A 21254-nucleotide genomic window follows, 5' to 3' on the forward strand; every position below is an offset into this window, starting at 1 on the left:
GCGACAGCGGGTTTCCTCTCTCAATATCTGTGTGGTCCTTAACCATATGTTTGACGCCATATAATCGTATATAAAATGTGTTGAGTGCGTCGTTAAATAAAACATTTCTTTCTTTCAGTTTAGGAAAAAGGCGTATGGGCTATTTATACTTCCATTATTACCAGACAGCAGTATAGAGTTCCAATCGAACCACTGCACATCACGTTTTAAATGGATTACAACTAATATAGTGATTAGAATAATGGATATACATCGTTAATAGGTTGCATGCCTGTAGGGTCTCCACGAGTACTCGAGTACTCGATCACGGGTCGAGTCTGGCAAGACTCGAGTCTGTTCACAAGACTCGAGTACCCGTACAAATGAGACAATGTAGAACATTAACTTCAGCAGTAACTAACCAGTAATACAAGTTACACAATAATCAAATGATCATGTAGTAGTTTCTCTTTTCAATCTGGCCATCCATCCGTCACAATACTGAATGCATCAGGGGTTGTCAAAAATAGAAAGAAATATATTGTTTATGTATTCTCTGGTTAACTGGAAAACATTAATTTTTTTCAAAACAAACGTTTAATTTTTGTAACAATTGCAGAGGCGGATCTGGGGGGGGGGGGGGGGGGGGGCGGACCCCCCCCCCTTAATATTTTGCAATAGTTATAATTTTATTATATATTTTCATTTTTTTTACGATACCCCTTCAAACCTCCTCCCCCAAAGTTCCCTTGGCATTCCACATCATGTCACTGCCCCTCCCCTAAATGGATTTTCTGGATCCTCCACTGAATTGCCTGATTAATGGGACATAAAAAAAACACCCTATCTTTTAATAACCTTTTTTAATCATGAAAACTCTTGCATTCATTATGCACCAACTTTTAATCGACTTTTAAATCAGTTTAAATCTTGAATTACAGTGAGCTATGCAGGCACGGCGGAAACCATCTTCATAAATCAAGGCTAATATTCGTTCCTCGTATTCAGCCTTGATACATGTAGTCAAGATTACTGATATCCACTACTAGCGCCCTCTATTGGAAGAAAATTTGTAACACCGATTATGTCCCTTACACGATGACATCGCTGACCAATCACAGCATCGGTAACATGTGACAATCATGAAAGCAATATCAAAAATTAACCGCCGGCCGCTGACGCTGCCATCTTTGTTTACAATAACAAGGAAATCTATAAGGAGCGTTGCGATTCGTTGCAATCAGATCTTATCGCATCCAATGAAATTGAAGCATTTTGTGGCACGATTTCTTGACATGTATCAAGGCTGAATACGAGGAACGAATATTAGCCTTGATTTATGAAGATGGGCGGAAACAAGTACTTTCGCGGGCTGACTGGGATCGAGAGCGCAAAGCAAAATTTCTAGGGGGTTCGAGGGTATGCTTTCCCGTAACATTTTTAAAACTAGATGTCCTGAAAAGCAATTTCCTGCATTCTATAAGGGAAATTCATATCTGCCTTAAGATTTACAACCAATAATGTTTTTGATTCAGAATTATTTAGGGGGCTAGGGCCCCCACTCCCCACCCAAACCCCCAGGGTCGGATTTAGACCTCGGGGGGCCCCGAGGCAGGGGCCCTGGGCACTTTAGATTCGGGGGCCCTCAACATAAAAATTAAATTACATGACAAATAAAATTCATTTTTTTATTTGTCATGTAATTTAATGAAACTAATTTTATAATTATTAGATTTTTTTTAAAAGGATGTCCTTAGTCTGGGGGGCCCCTTTGGCAGGGGTCCAGGGGCAATTGCCCCTTTTCCCCCTTATTAATCCGGCACTGCAAACCCCACCCCCGCTCCACCGTGCCGGCAATGGCATAGCTTTCATCACTACCTTCCGGCTATAACGTCTTTGCCTACCATCATGAAGACACTGATTTCTACATAAGTAACGCTAGTATTGATATAAAGATGATGCAAGACGACAGTTGATTGGACGATTGTGATGACGTAATTACTAGTAGTCGTCTGCATACTTCCTTCTCCAGGTGATCCAAACACAGAACCGACAAGACATCTCTGTAAATAAATAATTATATGAAAATTCAGTTATCAACATGTATACATTAATTAGTTTAGGAAAAGGGTCTGGTCGTAGCCCAGTGGTAAGGCGCTCGCTTGATGCGCGGTCGGTGTGTGATCGATCCCCGTCGGTGGGCCCATTGGGCTATTTCTTGTTCCAGCCAGTGCAACACAACTGGTATATGAAAGGTCGTGGTATGTACTACCCTGTCTGTGGGATGGTGCATACAAAAGATCCCTTGCTGCTAATTGAAAAAGAGTAGCCCATGAAGTGGCGACAGCGGGTTTCCTCTCTCAATATCTGTGTGGTCCTTAACCATATGTTTGACGCCATATAATCGTATATAAAATGTGTTGAGTGCGTCGTTAAATAAAACATTTCTTTCTTTCAGTTTAGGAAAAAGGCGTATGGGCTATTTATACTTCCATTATTACCAGACAGCAGTATAGAGTTCCAATCGAACCACTGCACATCACGTTTTAAATGGATTACAACTAATATAGTGATTAGAATAATGGATATACATCGTTAATAGGTTGCATGCCTGTAGGGTCTCCACGAGTACTCGAGTACTCGATCACGGGTCGAGTCTGGCAAGACTCGAGTCTGTTCACAAGACTCGAGTACCCGTACAAATGAGACAATGTAGAACATTAACTTCAGCAGTAACTAACCAGTAATACAAGTTACACAATAATCAAATGATCATGTAGTAGTTTCTCTTTTCAATCTGGCCATCCATCCGTCACAATACTGAATGCATCAGCTGGTTTTTAAATGAAATTCAATAGCATGATTTCGGATTCATGTTCTGCGCTGAAATTAAGATGCATATATTTTACTTTATTCTTTAGTTTCATTATCATAGATCTAGTAGTAAGTGTCGGGTACTCGGGTCCGGGTCGAGTTTGACCCTCGAGTACTCCGAGTCCAATAGTTTGGACTGGTGGAGGCCCTACATGCCAGGTTCCGTATTCATAAACGTATTCAAGTCAAAGTATGATACTTATATAAATACTTTAAGTATGTCGATAAATATCATACATTGATTTAGTACGTTTATGAATACGGAGCCTGGGGCCTAATTCACTAAACGCTCGCAACTTTGCGATCTCGCAGTGCAATGCTAAACTACTTGCAAAGAGGATGCTTTGTTGTCTAGCAGAACCTAAGAGAGCTTTGTGAATTAGGCCGGTCATCATACGGACTACAAGTACATCTCGGTCGATTTACGAATCATAATGATGGACAAACATCAATGAATCTGATTAAAATCAGCTCTAAAGACCAGGATCCATATTCACAAAACATCGTAAGCCTAGTTTTACACGTAAACGTAAATCTACAACTGAAGAGCTATTCACGAAACAACGAAAACGTAAGTTACGTGTAAAGTTGGACGTAAATATAAGAGTACCTCCGGTTACAACTAACGCTGCACGTAAGTCGTATACATATAATAAATCAAGCACGATCGCCGTTATTTACTATTATTTACGGAAACTGGCAGCATTTCCAATAAATGAAGCAGTTTGCGATGGCGAACGCCCGCGGATTTAACATATTTTTGTTGGTGATCGAACGGATGTTTTCCACTCGGCCAATTTCTCCTGAGTTATCTTTTCCTTTTTAAGAAATGTCCTCAAGTTCGTACCAAAACGCGGATCCTCACCAATACCAAAATGTCATGGTTCGCCGTTCGCGATGTTATTGTTAGCAGACGACAAACGAAATTGAGTTTTGCGCATTTGTTATTTACCCGGTAGCCATCGTTTCTAATGGGTTTTCTTTTTAATTTCTCCGATGAGAGTGTTAAATCGTAGATTTACGTCCAACTAAGTGACGTTTACATTTACGACCGTCTCTGAGAATAAGGTGCTTCTTGCACGTAAACGTAAATCTACGGCAGACGTAAGTGCTAGTCGTAGACATAAATTTACACCTTTTTGTGAATATGGGTCCTGGATCCATATTCACAATACATCGTAAGCCTAGTTTTACACGTAAACGTAAATCTACGACTGAAGAGCTATTCACGAAACAACGAAAACGTAAGTTACGTGTAAAGTTGGACGTAAATATAAGAGTGCCTCAGGTTGCAACTAACGCTGCACGTAAGTTGTGTACATATAATAAATCAAGCACGATCGCCGTTATTTACTATTATTTACGGAAACTGGAAGCATTTCCAATAAATGAAGCAGTTGCGATGGCGAACTCCCACGGATTGAACATATTTTTGTTGGTGATCGAACGGATGTTTTCGACTCGGCCAAATTTTCCTCCTGAGTTATCTTTTCCTTTTTAAGAAATGTCCTCAAGTTCGTGCCAAAACGCGGAGCCCCACCAATACTAAAAAGCCATGCTTCCACTGTTCGCGATGTTATTGTTAGCAGACGACAAACAAAATTGCGTTTTGCGCATTTGTTATTTACCCGGTAGCCATCGTTTCTAATGTGTTTTTATTAATTACTCCAGTGAGAGTGTTAAATCGTAGCTTTATGTCCAACTAAGTTACGTTTACATTTACGACCGTCTTTGAGAATAAGGTGCTTCTTGCACGTAAACGTAAATCTACGGCAGACGTAAGTGCTAGTCGTAGACGTAAATTGACACCTTTTTGTGAATATGGGTCCAGCAGAGCTGAATTTAATGAGATTGGGGATTAGTCAAGTTCCAAAACTCTGACTACTGAATTAATTGTGACTAAAATAATTATCTCCCATGTACCCGATTATCTCAATGAAAACGTTTGTTTTGTTTAACGACACCACTAGAGCACATTGATTTATTAATCATCGGCTATTGGGTGTCAAACATATGGTTATTTTTGAGTCATAGAGAGGAAACCCGCTACATGTTTCCATTAGTAGCAAGGGATCTTTTATATGTACTATCCCACAGACAGGATAGTACATACCACGGCCGTTGATATACCAGTCGTGGTGCACTGGCTGTGACGAGAAATAGCCCAATGGGCCCACCGACGGGGATCGATCCCAAACCGACCGCGCATCAAGCGAGCGCTTTACCACTGGGCTACGTCCCGCACCTCATTATCCATGGATTACAACTAATATAGTCTCGCTCCAGCCAGTGCACCACGACTGGTACATCAAAGGCCGTGGTATGTGCTATCCTGTCTATGGGATGGTGCATATAAAAGATCCCTTGCTGCCAATCGAAAAGAGTAGCTCCTGAAGTGGCGACAGCGGGTTTCCTCCTTCAATATCTGTGTGGTCCTTAACCATATGTCTGACGCCATATAGCCGTAAATAAAATGTGTTGAGTGCGTCGTTAAATAAAACATTTCTTTCTTTTACAACTAATATAGTGGTTAGAATTATGGATATACATGGTTAATAGGTTGCATGCCAGGGGCTAATTCACTAAACTCTCGCAACTTTGCGATCTCGCACTGCAATGCTAAAAGACTTGCAAAGAGGATGCTTTGTTGTCTAGCACAACCTAAGAGAGCTTTGTGAATTAAGCCCCAGGGCCCCGTTCCACGAAGCGATCTTAGCCCTAAGATTACCGTAGGCGCATAACTACCCTATGCATTTAAGTTGATCTTAGGGCTAAGATCGCTTCGTGGAACGGGGCCCAGGTAATTTTGCCCGAATATCTATTATTTTGCACGTATTTGAGAATTTGTTCCAGCACACGTACGCTTATGGTTGGGGAAAATTCCAGAAATAATCATACGGACTAAAAGTACAGCTCGGTCGATTTACGAATCATAATGATGAAAAAAACATCATTCTGGTTAAAATGAGATTGGGGAACACATCGACTTGTACAAACTTGTGTCGGATGCATTGGTAGCGTACGCTTAGTCAAGTTCCACAACTCTGACCACTGAATTAATTGTGACTAAAAGAATTACCTCCCATGTACCCGATTAATTCAATGAAAGAAGTTTGTTTTGCTTCGGTGTTTTGCTTCGGTGGCGCAGTGATTAAGCCATCTGACTACAGACTGGTAGGTACAGGGTTCGCAGCCAGGTATCAGCTCCAACCCAGAGCGAGTTCCTAAGGGCTCAATGGGTAGGTGTAAGATCACTACGCCCTCTTCTCTCTCATTAACGACTAACCAACGGACAACTAACCCACTGTCCTGGACAGACAGCCCAGACAGCTGAGGTGTGTGCCCAGGACAGCGTGCTTGAAGCGTAATTGAATATAAGCACGAAAATAAAAGTTAAAATTGAAAATGTTTTGTTTAATACCACTGGAGCACATTGATTTATTAATCATCAGCTACTGGATGTCAAAGATATGATCATTTTGACACGGTCATAGAGAGGAAACCCGCTACATTTTTCCATTAGTAGCAAGGGATCTTTTATATGCACCATCCCACAGACAGGATAGCACATAGCACAGCCTTTGATATACCAGTCGTGGTGCACTGACTGTGCAATCTGATTAAAATTAGCTCTACTGGGTCTCACCAGTAGATCTAACAGCATTGCATGGACTCCCATGTCCAGGTGACATTTCATCTATAAATAACAATTTAAATATCAACCAATTACACTTCGCCTTTTCTAACGTTATTCGGGAGCATACAAATTCTAAAAATATCGGTCGAGACTATTTATGCAATAGGCGAACTTGTTGGTCTATTTCAACATTGAAAAAACAGGGGGGAAAGTGCAATTGTATACTAGCATAAACAGATTTTATGGCTATACCATCACGGGTTTTTTTCTGTCTTGAAACGAATTTTATATAAAATTTTATATTGAAATTAGTTTCAGCCGAATCATTTCGTATACCCTCGGCATAATCCCGAATGTTTTCAAATTCTTTTCAAATCACTGGCATGATTTTGCAAGTAAGGTTTTGATTGGTCGAATGAAAGGTCAACTGGACATGAGCTCCAACGTGCTGCTGTTAGATGCACATGTAATAGTGGAGCTAATTTTAATTAGATTGCTGACTGTGACGAGAACTAGCCCAATGGGCCCACCGACGGGGATCAATCCCAGACTGACCGCGAGTCAAGCTAGCATTTTACCACTGGGCTACGTTCCACCCCTGATTATCTCAATGAGTATTCTAAAACTGCATGTACGTACGTCGGTTCGTCTGTACAGCTCGATGTGATGTTTTTGTCTGTCAGTAGAGATTTCAGAGCAAGTATGGAATCACTGCCGCACGTCTCTCTGAAAGAAAAGAAGGAAAATGTTTTATTTAACGACGCACTCAACACATTTTATTTACGGTTATATGGCATCAGACATATGGTTAAAGACCACACAGATATTGAGAAAGGAAACCCGCTGTCGCCACTTTATGGGCTACTCTTTTCAATTAGCAGCAATGGGATCTTTTATATGCACCATCCCACAGACAGGGTAGTACATACCACGGCCTTTGATATACCAGTCGTGGTGCACTGGCTGGAACGAGAAATAGCCCAATGGGCCCACCGACGGGGATCGATCCTAGACCGACCGAGCATCGAGCGGGCACTTTACCACTGGGTTACGTCCCGCCCCCTCTCAAAGAAATGAATCAGGTTACAGGGCCGTATTTAATGGGGGCGAGGTTGGGAGGTTCGGGGGAGGGGAGGGTGAGCAGTTGTCTGACTGAATACTATACGTGTACGAATCGGTGGGGCTAGCTCTGGCACTCGCAAAATTCGCCAACTGCCAATTTTAAAAACAATTGGCAAATTTTATTTCACTTTGGCGAAAAAAATTAATGTAATTAGTGATATTCTGTGGGGGAAAATAAAGTGGATTTGTGCAGCGTTTTAAGTTTTAATACATAATTCCAATCACCACCAGAGCTAGCCTAGAAATGTGATATTTTAGTTCGATAAGACTACCGTGCCAGCTTTGGTGTGTTTCCTTCTTTTGATGTTTGTTTGTTTGTTTGTTTGTTTGTTGTTGTCATTGTTTTGGGCGGTTGAGGATAGGTCTTTTGTTTGTTTTGTTTGTTGTTTGTTTGTTTGTTCTTGTTTCTTGTTGTTTTGTTGTGGGTTTTTCTGGTGGTTTTATTTTTTATTTTTTTATTTTTTGGTGTGGGTGGTTGGGGGTTGTTGTTGACATAGATGACGTATATTTGCTAGCACTGCAAAATTGACGAAAGTAAGAAAACTAATGATGATCTTTTTCTAAATGGATAAGTAATAAAACTGCAATCGAGATAAAAGCTTTAAAAATCTGTATTTCATGACTACTATACAAACGTCGACAATGAGACGGGTAAACTACATAACAGGTACGTACTTCTTGTCTTCTCCGGGTATCGTCACCATCAGGATGTTCAACTTCGACAATGAGGAACTCAGGTTCGGAACTTCCCAGGTAGCAAAAAATCTGTCAAATGATAAACAGTAGTAGTAGTAGTAGTAGTAGTAGTAGTAGTAGTAGTAGTAGTAGTAGTAGTAGTAGTAGTAGTAGTAGTAGTAGTAGTAGTAGTAGTGTACGTTGTATTATTATTATTATTATTATTATTATTATTACTAGTAGTAGTAGTAGTAGTAGCAGCAGCAGTAGTAGTAGTAGTAGCAGTAGTGTACATATTATTATTATTACTAGTAGTAGTAGTAGTAATAGTAGTAGTAGAAGTAGTAGTAATAGTAGTAGTAGTAGTAGTGTACATATTATTAGTATTTCTAGTAGTAGTAGTAATAGTAGTAGTAGTAATAGTAGTAGTAGTAGTTGTAGTGTACATATTATTATTATTACTAGTAGTAGTAGTAATAGTAGTAGTAGTAATAATAGTATTAGTAGTAATAGTAGTAGTAGTAATAGTAGTAGTAGTAGTAATAGTAGTAGTAGTTGTAGTAATAGTAGTAGTAGTAGTTGTAGTGTACATATTATTATTATTACTAGTAGTAGTAGTAATAGTAGTAGTAGTAATAGTAGTAGTAGTAGTAATAGTAGTAGTAGTAGTAATAGTAGTAGTAGTAGTAGTAGTAGTAGTAGTAGTAATAGTAGTAGTAGAAGTAGCAGTAATAGTAGTAGTAGTAATAGTAATAGTAGTAGTAGTAATAGTAGTAATAGTAGTAGTAATAGTAGTAGTAGTAGTAATAGTAGTAGTAGTAATAGTAGTAATAGTAATAGTAGTAGTAGTAGTAGTAATAGTAGTGGTAGTAGTAGTAGTAGTAGTGTACATATTATTATTATTATTACTAGTAGTAGTAGTAATAGTAGCAGTAGTAATAGTAGTAGTAGTAATAGTAGTAGTAGTAGTAGTAGTAATAGTAGTAGTAGAAGTAGTAGTAATAGTAGTAGTAGTAATAGTAGTAGTAGTAGTAATAGTAGTAGTAATAGTAGTAGTAGTAGTAGTAGTGATAGTAGTAGAAGTAGTAATAGTAGTAGTAATAGTAGTAGTAGTGGTAGTGGTAGTAGCAGTAGTAGTAGTGGTAGTAGTAGTATTAATAGCAGTAGTAGTAGTAGTAGTAGTATAGTAGTAGTAGTAGTAATATAAGTAGTAGCATTAGTAGTAGTAGTAGTACAAGTAGTAGAAGTAGTAGTAGTAGTACAAATAGTAGTAGTAGTAGTTGTTGATGTTGTTGTTGAAGTAGTAGAAATAGCAGTAGTAGTAGTGGTAGTAGTAGTAGTAGTGGTAGTAGTAGTAGTAGTAGTCATAATATTATTATGGTGGTGGTTGTGGTGATATATATAGTAAATTCATTGTACGTTTCTGTAGTGAGTCATATTTAAAATGCTATTTATTTATTACTGTATAAGTTAAATTATGACAAAACTATAATATACTAGTTTCCATACTACGAGATATAAAGCAGGGCGTCGTACGTACGAATTTGCTATGAATGCCGGACTTCGTGACGCGTTTATCATCAGCGAGGCTTCACCTCTGGCTTCACAGGCGAACTGAGAAGAAAAAGGTGAAAACTCTTCAAACATCTGTTACATACATTATATACATGTATTTAGAAACATTTTCACAGCTTTGTCTACACAGGGTACTCATCGTCGCTTATTCCCTCCACCGAGTCATTGGCGTAGGCAGTATTTTATATTGGGGCCATCCAAATTTGGAGCGGCTGGAGAAGAGGTGGGAGCACCACATTGACTATAAGTCATTTTGGCCACAGGTCAATATAAAAGATGGTGGGGAAGAAAAGAAGAATTGATTGAGCCCCCCCCCCCCCCCCCCCCCCCCATCAGTGTCTCAACTACAAGTATACACTGGAAAAAGTTACTTTTACGAAGGTTAACGTTAAACCCCTGCCCTTGACATACGGGTTTGTTCATTATACTCTCTGTCAGTCTCTCTGTCTGTCTCTCTGTCTCTCCTCTCTCTCTCTCTCTCTCTCTCTCTCTCTCTCTCTCTCTCTCTCTCTCTCTCTCTCTCTCTCTCTCTCTCTCTCTCTCTGTGTGTGTGTGTATATATGTGTTTGTTTGTGTATGTCTATATGTGTCTGTATATCTGTGTGTGTGTCTGTCTGTCAGTCAGTCAGTCTGTATATATTTACGACACCAATATGTGTACATTTTTCGACGCGCTGGCCCAGAAGGAGTACTCTGCGTTCCACGGACATGATGACGTGTCGCTGAAGCCCGGACAGTCAGACCCGAAAATCATCCCGGGATCGTCAGACTGGGCGCAGAACCGCAGACCGTCTATCAGGTAACCTGCCAATACAGACCACTTTGTATAAGAAATCACGTCTACGAAACGAATGGAATATCTCGCTAACGACATACCACTATATTTTAAAATATGGTTAATATTTTGATGTCTAACATGAACATTTGGTATATGAGAAAGAGAGGGGGAGGGGAGCGAAAGTGAGAGGGAAAGAATGTAAGACAGAAAGAGAGACAGACAGAGAGAGAGGGGGGGATAGAAAGGGAGAAAAAGGGTGAGGGAAAGAATGTAAGAGACAAAGATAGAGGGTGAAGAGAAAGGGAGAGAGATAGGGGGTGGAGAGAAAGGAGAGAGTGAGGGAGAGAATGTAAGAGACAAAGGGAAAGAGAGGGGGTGAAGAGAAAAGAGAGAGAGGAACACAAAGGGAAGGAGAGAGGTGGTGAAGAGAAGAGTGAGAGAGAGAGAGAGAGAGAGAGAGAGAGAGAGAGAGAGAGAGAGAGAGAGAGGGAGGGGGAGGGGAGGCAGGGAGAAGGGGGGAGAGAGAGAGAGGGAGGGAGAAGGGGAGAGAGATAGAGAGAGAGAGGGGGAGGGGGAGAGAGAGAGAGAGAGAGAGAGAGAGGGGGGGATAGTTGGAGAGAGAAACAGACAGTCAGTCTGCTGACACTACATAAGCTGCTCCTTTCTAAGAGAAGCCATACATCTTTTACTTGTATTCTTCCAGTTATAAGACAGTACATATCACAACTATCAACCGTTTGTCTCAGCTGTCTTCATAGCATACGACATACACGTAGTACCCTGCCACAACGTCTTTTAGTTGTTATATCGAACAATGGTGCCTCATGGTTCGAAAATTACTGAAGCTGATCTATTATTAGCTATTAATTTTTTTTTTTTAAATACACTCGAGATGGCAACTTTAACTAGTGAGAAAGACGTCTACTACAAAAGTAATTAGCTTACGAGTCTCTGGAAGATTTACTACCTGTCATGGTGTCTTCCAAAGTTACCATCCGGGAAGTGGCCCTGCTGTACTTGTGCACGATACTGTACACCCCTGTCCAGAACAATCTCTAAACGAAGAAATATAAAAAATAAACCATCATTGATAAAAAGAAAAGAAGAAAAAGCACCTTTAAAATTAAGAAATAAATACTACAAAGATAATTATTTTCATATATTAAGATACAGTTTGTTGTTGTTGTTGTTGTTTTGTTTTTTTGGGGGTGGGTGGGTGGGGTGTTGTTGGAGGGCGTGGGGAGAGGGTTTTGTTTTTCTGTGTCATATTTCATATCATATTTTGTTCTTTGAGGTGTCATTCAACTAATGGAGTCACTGTGGCATACTTATAATTAATTACCTTTATGGAAGTGACGTCATGCCGCGTCAGACGGACAAAATTGTCAAAACTACCTAGCGAGATGTTGCACTGTTTTCTGTGACTAAACGACTTGATAAACGTCTCAGTAACTTCACTACAGTTTCGTTTTGTGGATTTCCTGAAATGAATTTTTATTTTAATCGATAGACAGACAGACAGACAGACAGACATATAGATAGATAGGGTTAGATACATACATACATACATACATATATACATACATCAATACATACATGCATGTGGTTCAGTTAAAGAGCATCCTTTTTATAGATGCCTCGATGCGCATCGTGGTTAGTCTTGCAATTTGCGGGCGATTCGGTGCACACACACAGACAGACAGACACCCAGACAGATACACAAACAATAGATAGATAGATAGATAGATAGATAGACAGACAGACATACATACATACAGACAGACAGACAGACAGACAGACAGACAGACAGATAGATAGACAGATAGATAGATAGATAGATAGATAGATAGATAGATAGATAGATAGGGTTAGATACATACATACATACATACATACATGTGGTTCAGTTAAAGAGCATCCTTTTTATGGATGCCTCGATGCGCATCGTGGTTAGTCTTGCAATTTGCGGGCGATTCGGTGCCACAGGTTCGAGTCCCAGCAACGGCATGGGACAATTTGTGAGGCCAGAAAGGATTTAATTATCCCCTGCGCCAGTGCGTTAATATCTATGTATGTAACAGTCAACCTCGGCATACATACAATATATTATATAGATATTCATACATCAATACATACTAGCCAGTGCCAGGTCTGCCCACTGTTTCATGTACGTAAGCGGGATCGACCGCGTAGATTGTAGGCTCCATGCATGTGGTTGAGTTAAAGAGCATCCTTTTTACGGATACCTCGATAGCTCAGAGCGCATCGTGGTTAGTCTTGCAATTTGCGGGCGATTCGGTGCCACAGGTTCGAGTCCCAGCAACGGCATGGGACAATTTGTGAGGCCAGAGAGGATTTAATTATTTCCTGCGCCTGTGCGTTAATATCTGTGTATGTAACAGTCAACATCAACATACTTACAATATATTATATAGATATTCATACATCAATACATACATACATCAATACATACATACATACATACATACATACATACATACATACATACATACATACATACATACATACATACATACATACATACATAAATACATACATACATACAAACATACACATACATAGATATAGTTAGATAGATATAGTTAGGTAGTCAGTCAAACACAGATATACATACAGACAGATAGGAATAAAGATACATACGTACGTACGTACGTATGTGAGTAGATATCTAGATAGACAGACATACAGACAGATAGCTAGGTAGGTAGATAGATAGATAGACAGACACACAGACAGACAGATCGATAGACAATCAGATCGATAGACAGATAGATAGATAGATAGATAGATAGATAGATAGATAGATAGATATGTAATTGCTAAACGATTTCCTTTCACAACAATATTTTTGTTTTTTTTAAGTTAAAGACCCACCCAGTGCTGCTGTCGGGTCGTAGCGCAACGGTCTGTGATTTGTAAATGTGTAAAGCCGATTTTGCATGTGCAAAGGCGTACGGGCTCCCATTTTTGTAGGGGGAAGGGGTTATGCTGGCTCTTGCCCGAATTAAACAAAAATGCCCGAATCTGGATAGCAACATTTATTCATATTAGCTTTACTACCAAACAGTTACAAATTAATCACTATGCATTTTTACATGGATTTTCAGGGTAGAAAGATGGAAATAGATGGTAAAAAAGTCTCAGGTCAGCATATTTCGCCCGAATATTTGTATGAATTTTGACCGAATTTGAGGTTTTGCCCAAGCACTTGGGGGGGGGGGGGGGGGGGGGGGGGGGGGGTTGGGGGGGCAGTTGCCCCCCCCCCCCCCCCCCCCCCCGCCTCGTACACGTATGTCCATGTATACTGGGCGGGACGTATGTCAGAATCACTAAATATTTCACATCCAATAGCCGATGATAAATTATTAAATGTGATCTAGTGGTGTCGTTAAACAAAACAACCAAAAACTAAATGTTTGACAAAAAACAGCCAATAATTAATAAATCAATGTGCTCTAGTAGTGTCGTTGAACAAAACAAACTTTAACTCTAAGACTATATGTCAGAATCACCAACTGTTTGACATACAACAGCCGTTAACTATAAATAAATGTGCTCTAGTGGTGTCGTTGAGCAAAACAAACTTTAAGACTATATGTCAGAATCATTAAATGTTTGACAACAGCCGATAATGAATAAATCAATGTGCTCTAGTGGTGTCGTTGAACAAAACAAACTTTAACTCTAAGACTATGTCAGAATCACCAAATGTTTGACATACAACAGCTGATAACTATAAATCAATGTGCTCTAGTGGTGTCGTTGAGCAAAACAAACTTTAAGACTATATGTCAGAATCACTAAATGTTTGACAATAGCCGATAATTAATAAATCAATGTGCTCTAGTGGTGTCGTTGAACAAAACAAACTTTAACTCTAAGACTGTCAGAATCACCAAATGTTTGACATACAACAGCTGATAACTATAAATCAATGTGCTCTAGTGGTGTCGTTGAACAAAACAAACTTTAACTCTAAGACTATGTCAGAATCACCAACTGTTTGACAACAGCCGATAATTAATAAATCAATGTGCTCTAGTGGTGTCGTTGAACAAAACAAACTTTAACTCTAAGACTGTCAGAATCACCAAATGTTTGACATACAACAGCTGATAACTATAAATCAATGTGCTCTAGTGGTGTCGTTGAACAAAACAAACTTTAACTCTAAGACTGTCAGAATCACCAAATGTTTGACAACAGCCGATAATTAATAAATCAATGTGCTCTAGTGGTAGCGTTAAACAAAATAAACTTTAACTTTCTTCTTCTGGCTCAACGGTGTGTATTGGTCATTAAGTGTACCGGCCTCGGTGGCGTCGTAGTTAGGCCATCGGTCTACAGGCTGGTAGGTACTGGGTTCGGATTCGGATGGTATCTGCTGTCTTGCCTGTGGGATGTTGCATATAAAATATCCTTTGCTACTAATGGAAACATGTGGCGGGTTTCCTCTCTAAGACTATATGTGAGAAGCTCTAAGACTATATGTGAGAAGCACTAAATGTTTCACATCCAATAGCCGATAATTAATTGTTCAATGTGCTCTAGTGTTGTCGTTAAACAAAACAACCAAACACTAAATGTCTGACATAATAGCTAATAATTAATAAATCAATGTGCTCTAGTGGTGTCGTTGAGCAAAACAAACTTTAACTTTAAGACTATGTCAGAATCACCAAATGTTTGACATCCAACAGCCAATAATTAATAAATTAATGTGCTCTAGTGGTGTCGTTAAACAAAACAAACTTTTAACTCTCTTCTGGCTCAACGGTATGCGATTTCTACTGGCCATTAAGTGTAAACCCATGTGCACTGGTCGCACGGTGCAAATGATAAACCTTTGCACATAATGCATATTGCAGACTTCGCCGTGAAAACTAAACATATGGGAGTAACTAGTTACTCCTCTGACCTAGATACACCTGATATCAGCCCTGTTTTGACAATGAGTCGTGAGTGCATGTCACCAGAACTTCATTTCTCCCAAAGAGGACTGCCCGGTGCGAGTTTTGATTTAGTAAACTAGTGTGGGAGTGGCAAAGAATGAATGAATGTTTAACGACACCCCGGCAAAAAAAAACAAAAAACAACAACAACACCATTGGCTATTGGTAGTCACTGGCAGTCCTCTTTCAGCAATGCATGGGTGTACTGTCCAGCAAAGGATCTCCAAGGTGGTGGCTGTCCTCCTATAGACGGTGGATTATATAGAGATACATGGAATCAACCACTATTTTGCCAAATGCCCATTCGTCTCTGTATTGCGTAGAGATACAGTTTCGACCACGGATAATGGATTTCTCGTTCAGATTTATGGGGATCCATTTAATAAATATAATTTATATAATAATTACCATACTGAGCATTAAAGAGACATTCCTGAGTTTGCTGCATGGTAAGATGTTTCCGACTAATAAAATATTTCTACGATTAAACTTACGTATTAAATATATTTTCTTGTTTAGAATATCAGTGTCTGTATATTCAATGTGTTTCTGGTCGTCTTAATATTTATAAGAAGCCCAAACTGGATTTTGTCTTAGGAAATAAAATGAAATTTTACCTTTTACAAATATTAGAACGATCAGAAACACGTTTAATATACGGCCACTAATATTTTATGCAGAAAAAACATATTTAATATGTAATTACACTCGTCAAAAAGTCTCTGTTAGTCGATAGCATCTTAAAAATGGCAGCAAACTCAGGAATGTCCCTTCAATATTAATCCTCTTGTAGCACTTTAACAAAAATCATATGCGAATATAGACGGCCTAAGACGCAATTTTTTCGCATCTGAATAACAAAATTGCCATTTATGAATGATTATGCATGACTGTTTCAAGGTTGGATTGTTTTAATCCAGAAAATGTTTAAGTGGTTCTTTCTTTCTTTTTTTGCAGACGCCATCCCAATATTTCCGCATTTTTTCCCTAGATGACACAACCACCCCGTCTACGTCCAGATTATGGGCATGTGCGACCAGCATAATGTTTGCCCGCCTTTCCAACTTTCCGGTTCAGTTGCTAAATATAGAGCACAGTAATGTCTGGCGTGTCGTCACTACCGGTGTAATTTTGACAAGCGTTATTAGAAAATGGCCTACACACTATTTTGTCCTTCATCATAAATATTTTCCACACATATATACATTTTAGGAAATAAAGTGAAGTTTGACCTACATGTAGTACAAAGACTATAACGATCAGAAACACATTTAATATGCAGCCACTGATATAGTTTGTTGACAGATGCATTTAATATGCAATTGTAGTCCGTGTGTACGCTCCTGTGACGATTTGAATAAGTTTAACAAACTGCACTTACCTGTTATCACAAAATGCGTCTGGATTGACAAACTGTTGATATATTTCACACCTGCCTCTTACAATATCTCGGATACTGGGCGTGGTTCCCAGGGGTCCAAGGCAACGCCCGTGGGAAGGGCAGGGAACGTAGCTGAGAGTTAATAATACAAGCAACGGGAGCAGTTTTGCGGTCATGTTTCCTCTCAGTGAAATACTGGTCTGCTATGTAATGTGTGTCTTCCGCGTCTTGCATTACATTGCCAGTGTAATTTGTAAATATCAGTGGGATTATTGGGCCTCCCGTTTGTGGTTAAGGTTGGGGGGGAGGGGTCCAGTCGGACATCAGGGAGAGGGTGGGGGGGGGGAGGATGACGTTTCTGTCCAAGATAAATCCACAAATGTGTTTAGTCTTTCACGAGGTTCCGTATTCATAAACAGTTTGTTTTTATTTAACGACACCACTAGAGCACATTGATTTATTAATCATCAGCTATTGGATGTCAAACTTTTGATAATGTTGAGTCTTAGAGAGGAATCCCGCTACAATTTTCCATTAGTAGCAAGGAATCTTTTATATGCACCATCCCATAAACAGGGTAGCACATACCACGGCCTTTCATATAGCACTGGCTGGAACGAGAAATAGCCCATGGGCCAACCGACGGGGATCGATCCCAAACAGACCGCGCATCAAGCGAGCGCTTTACCACTGGGTTACGTCCCGCCCCCATATTCATAAACGTACCAAAGTCCAAGTATGATAGCCTGCTTGAAGTATTTTGATAAATATCATACGTGGACCTAGGTACGTTTTATGAATACGGGTCCTCCTTCTCGACCCAGTTAGAATACAAACGTCTCTTCAAAAACTATTTTCATGGGCATAGTCCAGAGTCAGACCGCCGATCTTATCGGAGGCCGGACTCGGGATAGGCGTGTTCGAAACCCTAGCGGTATATGGACACGTTAAACCAGTTAAAGAGACATTCCTGAGTTTACTGCATTGCAAGGTGTTTCCGACTAATAAAATATTTCTACGATTAAGCCTACATGGTAAATATATTTTCTTGTTTAGAATATCAGTGTCTGTATATTCAATGCGTTTCTGGTCGTCTTAATATTTGTAAGAAGCCCAAACTGGATTTTGTCTTCAAATAATGTCAATATATTTTAGGAAATACAATGAAATTTAACCTAATACAAATATTAGAACGATCAGAAACACGTTTAATATATAGCCACTAATATTTTATGCAGAAAAATATATTTGATATGCAATTACAACCGTTAAAAAGTCTCTGTTAGTCGATAACATCTTAAACATTGAAGCAAACTCAGGAATGTCCCTTTAATAACAATAATAATAACCATGAGCATAGCCAAAATATCAAGGCCGTACCAAACGATAATGCCAGTAATCGGGTTTCAGTGAAAGTTAGTTTAGCACATACCACGGACTTTGAGGTTTCATAGAAAGAAAGTAGAAAAAAAAAAGGAAACACGTTACACGACAGTGGGGCTTCCGCCATATAAACTACTCCTACCGTTAAAGTAGCAACGGGTATTTTAATCAATTCCCCATGGATCTGACGGTACATACTACGGTCTTTCATATACTGGTACCAGTCGTTGGGAACTGATTAGGTCGGTGCGGGGGTGGGGTGGGATGGGGGCATAATCCGTCGTGAGCAATTGTTCCATCGCTTCTTTGGTAAGATCTCTACCAACTGATCAAATCCCACCCCATTTAGCCGAAGAAGAACCTTAGTTCTTATGCTTCGATTGCTTGTTTTTTAACCTAAGCACGCCACCCACCCCCTCCATTTTATGCTAGGTACGACCCTGTGTCAACTTTCTTCGTGTTTCAGTGGTAGGCCCTACAGCAGAATTCCTAAACTGGCTTTAGTTTCCGAGTAACTTGAACCAACGGTACGTAGGTTTGAGTGTTAAGCAAATCTACAAACACTACATCTGGTTAAACAGGACCTGCCGCCGAATAAAATTCATTAACCCACTTTACATTCAATGCCATTTTTAGAACACAGTCGTTTACCTTTCTTTTTTATTATTTATCTCGGATACTGGGCGTGGTTCCCAGGGGTCCAAGGCAACGCCCGTGGGAAGGGCAGGGAACGTAGCTGAGAGTTAATAATACAAGCAACGGGAGCAGTTTTGCGGTCATGTTTCCACTCAGTGAAATACTGGTCTGCTATGTAATGTGTGTCTTCCGCGTCTTGCATTACATTGCCAGTGTAATTTGTAAATATCAGTGGGATTATTGGGCCTCCCGTTTGTGGTTAAGGTTGGGGAGGGGGGGGGGGGGGGAGGGGTCCAGTCGGACATCAGGGGGAGGGTAAGGGGGGGAGGATGAACTTTCTGTCCAAGATAAATCCACAAATGTGTTTAGTCTTTCACGAGGTTCCGTATTCATAAACAGTTTGTTTTTGTTTAACGACACCACTAGAGCACACTGATTTATTAATCATCAGCTATTGGATGTCAAAAATTTGATAATTTTGACAGTCTTGGAGAGGAATCCCGCTACAATTTTCCATTAGTAGCAAGGGATCTTTTATATGCACCATCCCATAAACAGGGTAGCACATACCACGGCCTTTCATATAGCACTGGCTGGAACGAGAAATAGCCCATGGGCCAACCGACGGGGATCGATCCCAAACAGACCGCGCATCAAGCGAGTGCTTTACCATTGGGTTACGTCCCGCCCCCATATTCATAAACGTACTAAAGTCCAAGTATGATAGCCTGCTTGAAGTATTTTGATAAATATCATACGTGGACCTAGGTACGTTTTATGAATACGGGTCCTCCTTCTCGACCCAGTTAAAATACAAACGTCTCTTCAAAAACTATTTTCATGGGCATAGTCCAGAGTCAGACCGCCGATCTTATCGGAGGCCGGACTCGGGATAGGCGTGTTCGAAACCCTAGCGGTATATGGACACGTTAAACCAGTTAAAGAGACATTCCTGAGTTTACTGCACTGCAAGGTGTTTCCGACTAATAAAATATTTCTACGATTTAGCCTACATGGTAAATATATTTTCTTGTTTAGAATATCAGTGTCTGTATATTCAATGCGTTTCTGGTCGTCTTAATATTTGTAAGAAGCCCAAACTGGATTTTGTCTTCAAATAATGTCAGTATATTTTAGGAAATACAATGAAATTTAACCTAATACAAATATTAGAACGATTAGAAACACGTTTAATATATAGCCACTAATATTTTATGCAGAAAAATATATTTGATATGCAATTACAATCGTTAAAAAGTCTCTGTTAGTCGATAACATCTTAAACATTGAAGCAAACTCAGGAATGTCCCTTTAATAATAATAATAATAACCATGAGCATAGCCAAAATATCTAGGCCGTATCAAACGATAATGCCAGTCATCGGGTTTCAATGAAAGTTAGTTTAGCACATACCACGGACTTTGTGGTTTCATAGAAAGAAAGTAGAAAAAGAAAATAAGGAAACACGTTACACGACAGTGGGGCTGCCGCCATATAAACTACTCCTACCGTTAAGGTAGCAAAGGGTATTTTAATCAATTCCCCATGGATATGACGGTACATACTACGGTCTTTCATATACTGGTACCAGTCGTTGGGAACTGATTAGGTCGGTGCGGGGGTGGGGTGGGATGGGGGCATAATCCGTCGTGAGCAATTGTTCCATCGCTTCTTTGGTAAGATCTCTACCAACTGATCAAATCCCACCCCATTTAGCCGAAGAAGAACCTTAGTTTTTGTGCTTCGATTGCTTGTTTTTTTAACCTAAGCACGCCACCCACCCCCTCCATTTTATGCTAAGTACGACCCTGTATTAACTTTCTTCGTGTTTCAGTGGTACAGCAGAATTCATACAATGGCTTTACTTTCCGAGTAACTTGAACCAAAAGTACGTAGGTTTGAGTGTTAAGCAAATCTCCAAACACTACACCTGGTTAAACAGGACCTGCCGCCGAATAAAATTCATTGACCCACTTTACATTCATTGCCATTTTTAGAACATGGTCATTTACCTTTCTTTTTTATTATTTAATTTAAAAATAATTATTATTATTATTATTATTATTTTGCCTTACTTGCTGCTAAGTAAGTAAAGTTGTAAAGCGCGGCCGGCCTGGGATCGATCCCCATCGGTGGACCCACCGGGCTATTTCTCGTTCCAGCTAGTACACCACGACTTGTATATCAAAGGCCGTGGTATGTGCTATCCTGTCTGCGGGATGGTGTCTATAAAAGATCAC

At 39.8% G+C, this 21254-nt stretch overlaps 1 protein-coding gene across 1 annotated transcript; it reads right to left on the bottom strand.

Annotated features, from left to right (window-relative positions):
* Nucleotides 1-1205: 1205 nt before the first annotated feature.
* On the bottom strand, nt 1206-17180 carry LOC121367392 (ADP-ribosyl cyclase/cyclic ADP-ribose hydrolase-like). The gene is made up of 8 exons (XM_041491548.1): nt 16995-17180; nt 11983-12121; nt 11608-11695; nt 10524-10666; nt 9828-9901; nt 8288-8377; nt 7130-7216; nt 1206-2042 (listed from the first exon to the last, which is right to left on the bottom strand). Exons 1-8 carry the CDS (start codon nt 17168-17170, stop codon nt 1904-1906), a joined length of 936 nt encoding a protein of 311 aa, XP_041347482.1. The 5' UTR covers nt 17171-17180; the 3' UTR covers nt 1206-1903.
* Nucleotides 17181-21254: the final 4074 nt, after the last annotated feature.

This window comes from Gigantopelta aegis, chromosome 1, assembly GCF_016097555.1.
Source record: "Gigantopelta aegis isolate Gae_Host chromosome 1, Gae_host_genome, whole genome shotgun sequence".
NCBI classification, from domain to species: domain Eukaryota; kingdom Metazoa; phylum Mollusca; class Gastropoda; order Neomphalida; family Peltospiridae; genus Gigantopelta; species Gigantopelta aegis.